Source organism: Leuresthes tenuis, unplaced genomic scaffold (assembly GCF_036924035.1).
Source record: "Leuresthes tenuis unplaced genomic scaffold, fLeuTen1.0.hap1 SCAF_15, whole genome shotgun sequence".
In the NCBI taxonomy this organism is placed as follows: domain Eukaryota; kingdom Metazoa; phylum Chordata; class Actinopteri; order Atheriniformes; family Atherinopsidae; genus Leuresthes; species Leuresthes tenuis.
In genome coordinates, this window is record NW_027325369.1 from 28163229 (window position 1) to 28173271 (window position 10043).

At 38.3% G+C, this 10043-nt stretch overlaps 1 protein-coding gene across 1 annotated transcript; it reads right to left on the bottom strand.

The window, feature by feature from the left end:
• Positions 1-5735: 5735 nt before the first annotated feature.
• Positions 5736-7405, bottom strand: kcnf1b (potassium voltage-gated channel, subfamily F, member 1b). Its single transcript, XM_072365432.1, has one exon. The coding sequence runs from the start codon at positions 7276-7278 to the stop codon at positions 5962-5964; it is 1317 nt and encodes a 438-aa protein (XP_072221533.1). The 5' UTR covers positions 7279-7405; the 3' UTR covers positions 5736-5961.
• Positions 7406-10043: the final 2638 nt, after the last annotated feature.

Genomic DNA, 10043 nt, shown 5'->3' on the forward strand with positions numbered 1-10043 from the left:
ACTGAAGCAACGATTGGGATCTGCCGTGTTCTGTTCATGTGCTGCTCATTTAGCTCTTTGATTTTACATTTATAAAAATCAGAAAAGGTCTGATTAAAGTGTAGTGATGATTTTGAAAATGCTTGCTTTTTCTTGAATATAAAGATTTGTGATAATTGGTTTTGGACCACATGCTACTGGGACCACATTCTTATAATAGTGCGGATGTCTTCTGAGCCACACTGAAGACTCACCTAACGGGACTAAAGGGAGTTACTGCCAGGATTTTTTCCTACTTTTCTCGTAAACAACCCAATCTCACTAGAAAAATGTTAAACATTTGTCCACCAGTGGTTGTAAACTGTGAGGAGGTGACGTTTTCTGTCAGGGGGAAACGTCTGACATGTATACTATAAACATGAAGCTTTTTATCACCTTCTAACCATGTACATTAATTCTAATCCTTACCATCTATGTTTAACACAGCACCTTAACCATACACGAGAACAAGCAATCTCTTGCACAAAAGGACTGCTGGTTTTCAAAGTTCAATCGATTAGCACCTTCTTCCATCCCGTCCAACCTGCTTATAAGTGTTTGTGGTCACGTAAACACTCGCAAACAAATAGAAAGCGGACGTTATCACAGAGGAACACGTATGAAGACGAAGGATGTCAATATGCTCACAAATGAAAAAGTAAAACTTCAACATCTTGCATCGTGGACCAATGTAGTTACATCACAACCTGTCATGAAAGCAGAATAGGACCAAATGTACAGAATGTGTATACTGTAAATTTACTGTTTACAGTGAGCAGAGCGTTTACGGGTTTCAGACTGGTTCAGTGTGAAAAGTGCAGTCAGTTTAAAAGTCAGTTTGTGTGTGTTTAGTCAGCAGAGATGCACAGAGATCTGCAGAATCACAAGTCTATCATTTCCTGCTCCTCTCACTTCTCTCTGATAGCACGTCTCTGACATGAAACCTGTCGACCTGTTTGTCAGAATAAAGGTGTTGATGTGGCACAGATTATTATGAAACATGTTCATGTCTGAATCTATAATAATGTTCAGTTCACTGAATGGAAGTCAGGATATCGCAGAAATATTTGTAGATTTATCAGCAGCGATGGGTAACACTACTTTTAAATGTTGGTAGATTACAGAATTACCGCTATTGAAAAGTAATTGTCACTGTAATTTCTAAGAAAGGTGACTTATTAGAAGGCTTTTTGAGCACCCCTTTGCAATACCTTTTTCACTTTAGTTAAAATATCACAATACATCCTCACTTTAATGTAATGACTGCACCTCACTATAAAGCCTCATCTGTGGTGTATAATCTGAAGCTCTGCAGGCTAATAACAGGAATGATGGAAACAATATATCCTCAACAGTACTTAATTAATAATTGTGTTTTCAATCAAAAACCAAATTGAGTATGTGGAGTTTATAGCCTAACAAGTTAAATGGATTTTGGAGCAACCCTAAACTACTAAAAAGCTGAGACAATATTCAAAGTCCTTATTGAAACAGAATGAGTGGAACTGTAAATCTCATAAACTCATTTTTAATATACAACGAAACACAGTAAACGTGTTCAAAGAGAGCTATGTGGTGGTTAACACCATCGCCTCACAGCAGGAGGGTTCCAGGTTCAGTTCCCAGCTGGGGCCTTTCTGTGTGGAGTTTGCATGTTCTCCTAGTGTATACGTGGGTTCTCTTTGGATACTCAGGCTCCCTCCCACTGTCCAGAAGCATGCATGTTGGGTTAATTAGCAACCTGTCCAGGGTGTCCCCTCCCTTCTCAAAAAAGTTTGGACAGAGTCAACAAAAGGCTGGAAAAGTGAGTGGAATTAAAAAGAAACAGCTGGAGGAACACTTTGCAATTAATTAGGTTAACTGGCAACTGATTAGTAACAATACTGGGTGTAAAAAGTGCACCTTAGAGATACCTTAGCTTACTTTAGAGGGGTAAAGATGGACAGAGGTTCAACAATCTATCAGTTTTGGAGCAATTGTAGAAAAATGTTCTTGAACATAAAATTGAGAATTATCCATCATCAACAGTACATGATATCATCAAAAGATTCAGAGAATCTGGAGAAATCTCTGCATGCAAAAAACACAGTTAAAAATCAATATTAGAAGTCTGATCTTCAGGCCCTCAGGTAAGCGCTGCATTAAAAACAGGCAGGATTCTCTCATGGTTCAGGAGCACTTCCAGAATTCTTTGTCTGTGAACACAGATGCAGGTTGAAGCTGTATCATGCGAAGAAGAAGCCTAATGTGTTCAAAACTGACACAGCAGGCTCCTGATAAAGTGTCATATGGAATGAGTTGAGAGTGAGAAAAGGTTGTCTTGATTTATTAATGATCACACTGTGTGCTCCTCAGGTTTGCTGGTTGTTGAGGACTGGATCTCCTGCTTTGCTGTTAATTGGGTTGTCTGATGTTAATTCAAATAAATGATTGATTTATTGATCAAAAAACCCCTTTAAGATTGTGTCCTTTAAGTTCAAAAGTCACCATGTAGCCAACCTTAATCTTACTGTTTTTATTAAACCTTTTTGGACTTTTTAAGAGGATTTTTTCTTTTATCACAAGGAAAGACAGGAAGGACTGAATAACTCTTTTTTTCTGATAGATTTTGTAAAAGAAAAATCACATTTGTAAGAAACTAATGAAACTTCTCTTTCCACACGCCTACGCTTAATAATACTATTATCAGTGGAAACCAATTAAAAATGACCATCTGTCATTGTTGAACCAGTCTTTAACCAAAATGATTGACCATCAAATCCCCCTCCAGAGAAAACATGTCTGTACTCTGCAGCTCAGGATAGTGGGAGACCCGTCCTGCAAAGCATCAGTGCACATTAGGATAAGCAAGGTATTGACAAGGAAGTTTTAGTTTCTTTGATGTTTTTGTGTACAGACTGCCATCGATCAGACATTGTATGTTCATGTTTACACAACGGCTGCATATTCAGAGTTGAGACCAGCTCACACTTTTGAAGATCATTACAATATTTGGTCTGCAACTTCTAATTTCCACCTGTGTGTCTCCTTTAGTGGGAGTCAGACGGAGTCATCAGGACTGATGCATTGCATATGAAGTGCTCTATTTGGTTAAAGTCGGTATCAGCTAAATGATAACCAATCCAAACTTCACCAAATGTTTCATCCTTCCTTCCATTTTTAGCTCCAGAGCGCAGAACACATTTTAGACATTTGAAGCTGCAGCTGAAGTTTTCCCTCGCTGTGCACCCTGAAAATACGACAGCACTTATTGGTTACGTATTCCCGCTCAGATCTTTTCTCTCCAGTGAAGAGACAGCCAGTGAAGCTGACAGATCATCATCTGAGACAGAGGATGAGGAGGTGGATGCTGGATGAAGGAGAGAGAAGGAGAGGAACAACGGGTGGTGTGGGGTATTTTTCAGTTTTGAGTGTGTGTGGGTGTACATAACCTTACTTTGAAGTGTTTTCCCGCTGGGGACAGCAGTTTCTCACAGACCACTGCCTTCAGTCGCCTTAGATATAAAGAAAAGCATACAAAGTCGTATGGCAAGGTGGAGAAAGATACAGAAAGATGGAGACATGAGTACACATACACACACACACAAGCATCAGACACAAGATCAACAATGCCATTCATCTAGAAAACGCTGACCCCTGCCTGTACATGACTCACCCACTCTCAGAACGATGAATTCTGTTTTTCAGTCTGACCAATCAAGCTTTAACTTCATCTTTCTTGTGCAAAAAAAAAAACTTGCAGAAGGAAACAATGACTCACTGTGGCACCTTGCAGACACCTTCTGTAGGATTTTGTAGATAAATAAATGTTAGCAAGTGTAACCAGCTCTTTAGAGAATCTTGGTGGATATGAAATATGATTTTTTTTAAAAAACATATTGAAACTCGATGCTATTGTTATCAGGAAATTACAGAATATTAATTTAGCTGCTGTGTTTTCTAGACGTTTGCTTCAAAATCCTTCTTGTCCATGCTTCTACAGAGCCCTCCAATGAGCCTTTCTCTCTGGCACAAACTGGGCAGCTCTTTTACGGATGTAAACAAATATTAATTCCTTTTGTTTGTCAAAAATATGAAGCATGTTTTCCTACACAAGGATGTTTAGGGTAAAACACTCACACACACAGTTATTGTAGACTGATTTGCCTTGATTTCCTGGAGATTAAACAGTTTTTGGCTTAATCAAAAGATGCAGGATGTCAGAACAAAAGATGTGTGGCAGGTACAACAAAATTACGTTTTTGGGAGAAGATCAAGTTCTTTAAAACGACAGTAAAAGAACAGAAAACAAGTTGGAAATATTGTGTTGTCACAATTCAATTTAAGTATCTATTTAAAACCCAGTCAGAATGAAAAGGATTGAGTTTTGCTTTCAAGGTTATGGCAGTAAACAGTTGTAGGACAGAATTTGTCTCATTTCATTTAAAAAAGAGGGATTCGGTGCTAAAGAAGTTTTTTTTTTTTAAATGAAGCATTGAAGCTCCCTTCCTTAGCATTTAGAAAATTTGACCAGCTCTTATCATGGATGCCAATCTGATACTTCCAGCTCATTTCCCTCTGATAGGAACCTTCCCAAGAACTGACCAACTCTCTCCAGATTGCTTTTGCTCTCATTCATCAATTATTCTTTTCAATTCAGTTCATTGTTTTCCTACTTTTGATGTCCAGACGTTTTCCTGTGTGTCTTTTTTATTCTCCCTCTGGAATCAAGCACTTCAGCATCTTTATGTTTTACTTATTGGACTTCACCTCTTGGCTCCGGCATTTTGGAGCTGACTGCTGAAAACTGTTATATGAAATTAGAAATAGAATTTCAGATCTCTTTGTCCCAAAAACCCTCACAAATATACTGCAAATAGGATATTTGTTCACTTCATTGTTGAGACTGTTTAGCGGGAACTTGAGTTTAATTTAGACTTCAAATTAGAGATAAATTAAAGAAAGAAAAGGTGGGAAAAGTGTTGTTTCTCTTAGGCTAAATGGCAAAAACTGCTAACAACTGTAATATTTAAATTAAGATTTCAAAGCATTGAATTACTCAGTGAATAAGAAGTTATTTCAAACAATGTATATCAATGTATATGCTTCATTATCAACACTTTCAAAGATTGCTTGAAATTTTTTTTTTAAATTTTGTTTCAAGGCATTTTGCAGAAATTAGACTTGAAAATTATTGCCATGAAAAAGGGATGTGAACTGAAGCAGAAAACAGTTTATATGAAGTATATGTGGCCTTTTTGTGCAGCTTAAAACTTGATTCTTTTCTCACTGACTTTTTTCTTCCTGTTCCTGTGACATTATAACATCAAACACACAATTATCATGGCCCAGTGGGATCAGTGAATCAACTTTGATAGCTGTCTTCAAACAAAATATTCCTGTGTTATCCACATTACAGACCACATTGCATCTTATGACTCAGTTCTAGTCATACATCGTCTTTGCTCTTCTAATTTTACAATTTGAGATATTTCTTAAAGTGATAGAGGTCTAACCTCTCAATGACTTGGTGTCCTTATTCACAACTTATGCTACCAAAAAGTAAGCAAAATTGCAACTTAATAAAGAATATGAATATTTTTAAAGACTTTTAAAGACTTTCATAGTACAGTGGTCAGATATCTCTGTGCACAGGGGTATTCTTACTCTTCTAAGTATGTTCGGAGGCAGGAATGAATGTGTGAATGATTCTCCAAGTATATGCACAATTTCTCATGCACATGTTTTTATTCTGTAACAACTTTCACACCTACAAAAGCAGCACATCATATGTTGTCCAATGAACGCATCAACAGAGTAAAGGCAACATCTGTGTTATAGCAGTATGTACAGGCGTCCCACTGCATCTACAAGACCTTTTCTTGTTTCATACAGTATTATGTTATTTTTTATTTTGTAGGCAATTTACAGATTCTAAATTGTCTTAACTGTGGTTTCTTCCTCCTACTCCTCACTTTTTCTGCGCACCTGCCTTCCAGACTTCAACTCCATCAGCTCTACTTCATGCTTTGCTGCAGTCTCCAGAACTTTTTGCTTATTGTAAAACACGACAAAGTTATTAATGATAGGGTGGATGGGCAAGGCAATGGCTATCACTCCACAGAGAAAGCTCACGGCTGCGTTGCATTTGCCCAGGGTGGTTTTGGGGTAAATGTCTCCGTAGCCCACCGTGGTCATGGTGATGATGGCCCACCAGAAAGACTGCGGGATGCTCCTGAAAAGCGTCTCCGGATGGCTCTGCTCCATAGTGTAGCCTAGCGCAGAGAAAACAAATATCCCCACACCCATGTACATGAGGAGCAGCCCCAGCTCTTTGAGGCTCCGCTTCAGTGCGTAGGTCAGTGTCTGCAGTCCCGAAGAGTGGCGCGCCAGCTTGAAAATACGCGCAATACGCATGATGCGCAGCGCTTGTACAGCCTGCTGGACGTTCACCAGCTCCATCATGGAGGTACCGAGGTAGGTGAGGGACAGAACCACATAGAAAGGCATGATGGCCATGAAGTCTATGATGTTCATGATGGAGAGCACAAAGCGCAGCTTATTCGGAGAGGAGGCGAGACGCAGCAAGAACTCTGTAGTGAACCACAGCATGCATGCGGTCTCTATCACCTCCAGAGTCGGATGCTCCACCAGTTTTCCCTCCGCATCTGCCACCTGGAGCTCCGGGATGGTGCCTACACACATCACCACGGCTGAGACCAGAATGGAGAGGAAGGATGCAATGGCGATTATGCGCGCAGGCAACGAGGATTCTGGCTTCTCCATCAGCCTCCACAAAAACTTCTGGCACCGCTGTGTGCCCGTGTTGCACTGATCCACATCCAGATCTTCCAAAATTACTTTAACTTTGCTTGCAATCTCCCTCAATTCTTCCTCCTTCTCACTTAGATAACTTTTACAGCATTCATCTAAAACACTTTGGTCTATCTTCCAGAACTCCATCTCCTTGATGAAACAAATGGGGCAAATGCCACGTTTTATGTGGATTTCATCAAAGTAGTAAACATCGATGATACACTTGAAGGCGTCGGGATCTCGGTCAAAGTAAAACTCTTTTCTGCTCGGATCAAAGTCATCACAAAGGGACGCGATAATTTCAGAATTCTGAGTTGAGCAGTCCACCAGCTCCGCCAGTCTGCTCTCCGGATAACGCTTTAAAACGTCCCCGAAAAGCACCACTCTGACTCCGCCAATGTTCACAGCGATCTCCCCCTCGGCGCACACACCAGTTCTGTAATTTGGCTTCGGAATTGTCCACATTTTATTCAATGTTTGAGGGAATAAGAATTTATCCTAAAATGTATAATTAAAGCGGCCTAATCAGAAATTATGTCCATAATCTTGATGCGTAAAATGTTTCTTCTTCTGACTGTTTCGTGCACTGAGTAGCACAGCTTGAGCGGCCAGCTCTCCTAACACCTCCCATCTGTCTCTTTCTCTCTCACACTGACACACATGCATGAACATACATAGACAAGGACTGAACAGACGTGACATCTACTTGCGGAAAGATATTCTGCATATTTGATTACAAAAAAAAACGAAAAGTCAATATTTTCCTGAAATTGTCCAACTGTAACATAATCAAAAAATAAATAAATAGCCACAGCCTTATGCTTAATCTCCCACTCAGATAAATAAGAACGAGTCTTATATTGCTTGATGAGGAGGAACATTTAACTAGTTACCTACTGGAACTGACAGCGCTGCTTAAATCCAAAGAAATCTGTCCAAAATACATTAAATGGAGAAATAAAACTGTGAAACTGGTTGCCTGACAGAGCAGAGAGAGTGCACTCTCTGGTGACTGAGCACTGAATAGCATTCAGTGGTACAAAGTAACTGGATACATTCACTTAATTACAGCATTTAATTGCAATATACTAAACATCTGTTGTCATATGTCTAAAATAGACACTGTACTAAAACTTAACAGTTTAAAAATTTACAGATTAAATGTGTGAGCAGTAGTGGAGCTTTACATTAAGACAGGCTTGTGGTGTCCAAAGTTATGACTAATGGTGGCCAGAAGGTATTTGCAAACATTTCAACCCTAGAAATCATACTTCGAAACATTATCTCTACTCCACTGATATTTACACAGCATCTCAGACACAACCTGTAAGTCTTTGTTTGGCTCAAAGCTTTATTTAGAAATAGCTGTAGCTGCTAAAACAGCAAGCTTTGTATAATGTAGTCTAAAGCATATTCAACCAGTTTAGCATTGCAGTTACATTTTACTATTACCTTACAATAACATACCTCATATACATAATAATCCTTGACTAATTTATGACTCATGATGATTTGATGTGTTAATTATTACAGAATATATCATGAACTCCTGTTTGTCCCCATGAACTGGTGATGTATTCACTGTGGATTCATGTGATTTCTTCACACTTTAATAAATCATCAGTTAATGAATGTAAATTCGCTGTTTCTTCATGCATTGATTGATATGCCACCAAATTAACTGATCTCCACAAATATTCATTTAAATCACTCACTGACTGAAAGAAATAGCTTAAACTGAGGTGCTTCTTCTGATCAGTGGGTGAAACTTACACGTGAAAAGTAGTTTCTGATAACAAGTTATTGATTTATTTTCAAAATGGCTTCAAAGTTTATTATCTAATAACAGATACAGTTCTTCTTATGTGTAACCCTGAATGCATATTTGAGGAGACCAGCTAATTTAATTGTATGTCAATTAATGTGTGAAGTAACATTGAATTTATTAAGTGTGAAGCTGTTACATAAATCCACAGTGAGTTGAGCACCAGTTCATGGTGACAAATAAGAATTCATGATATGTGCTGCATTCATTCACGTATGAAATCAACATAAATCATGCAATGTTGGGTTAATATAGGTTATTCTATGTGTGTTGGCCTTGTGATTGACTGGTGATCTGTGCAGGACATACCCTGCTCCTTGCCCAATGGCAACTGGGATAGACTCCAGTGAAAGCCCCCGTGACCCTAAACTGGATTAAGTGGGTAGAAAATGGATGGATGGATAGATGGATGAGTTTGGAAAATGGATTTATGGATTTTATGCCATTGAAATGACCTGCCAAATGGTCAGGGTTACAGTAAAATAGCAAGAAGGGATCTCATCAAAAACATCAACAAAAGAATGCATAGTTTAACACTCACTCACCCCCCAGACTCACATTATTTCACGAGGCCACACTATTCAGTTATATTCTCACTCAAAATTAAAAATGTTGTGTTTTGGCTCAGATAATCTTGGAAATCATTTTGCTTTTGTAAGGCTGTATATTGGACCATTTGCTTGTCAGAGAATATAAACAAAGATAATGTTGGAGAAAGAGAAAAAAAAAAGGCAAACACAATTTTATGTGGATCTGGATTCCTTTCTTTAAAACTTCAGCTAAGACTTTGATCCTTGTAGTGCAATGTACTGTCTAAAAACAGATACCAGGGTCCTGACAACACTTGTGTTCTTTTACTTCAAGTACTTGTCTTTAGAGTTTCAGAGCTGGTTGATTTGGATTCAACTACTGCAGAAACCTAACAGTGACAGCTACACTGTGTAGTTTATATGAATACACCGAAAAGCATGGAAAGTCCTGGCCAGATATATGATTAAAAATGGGGATTACAGCTTTGGTTTTAATTTACATAACTTGTAAAGAAGTGTTTTTTGTTATCTTGGTATTTATTTCAACTTTCGGATCAAATATTACATAAAATGACATACAGAATAAAAACAATCATGATATCTGTTCCCTGTGTATTATACTTAAGAATTTGCTGACCTTGCTTTGTTGAATAATCCACTTTCTTGAAAGAATGTGTTCACTTAAAATAGTTTAAGTTGTACAATGATATCAACATTTACTGCATACAGTCTTTCAGGATTTATTGCTGCAGATATCTAAATGGTTCTATATTTCCATAAGCAACACATTTCAAAGAGTAGTCCTCGTGCAGCTGGCATTGTTGTGATCTTCAGTCATCTATATAAAGAATATTTTCACCTCCATCCCAAAAATC

Bases quoted from the DNA above. Each gene is read 5' to 3' on its own strand.
- kcnf1b (XM_072365432.1), bottom strand. From the start codon at position 7,278: ATGTGGACAATTCCGAAGCCAAATTACAGAACTGGTGTGTGCGCCGAG.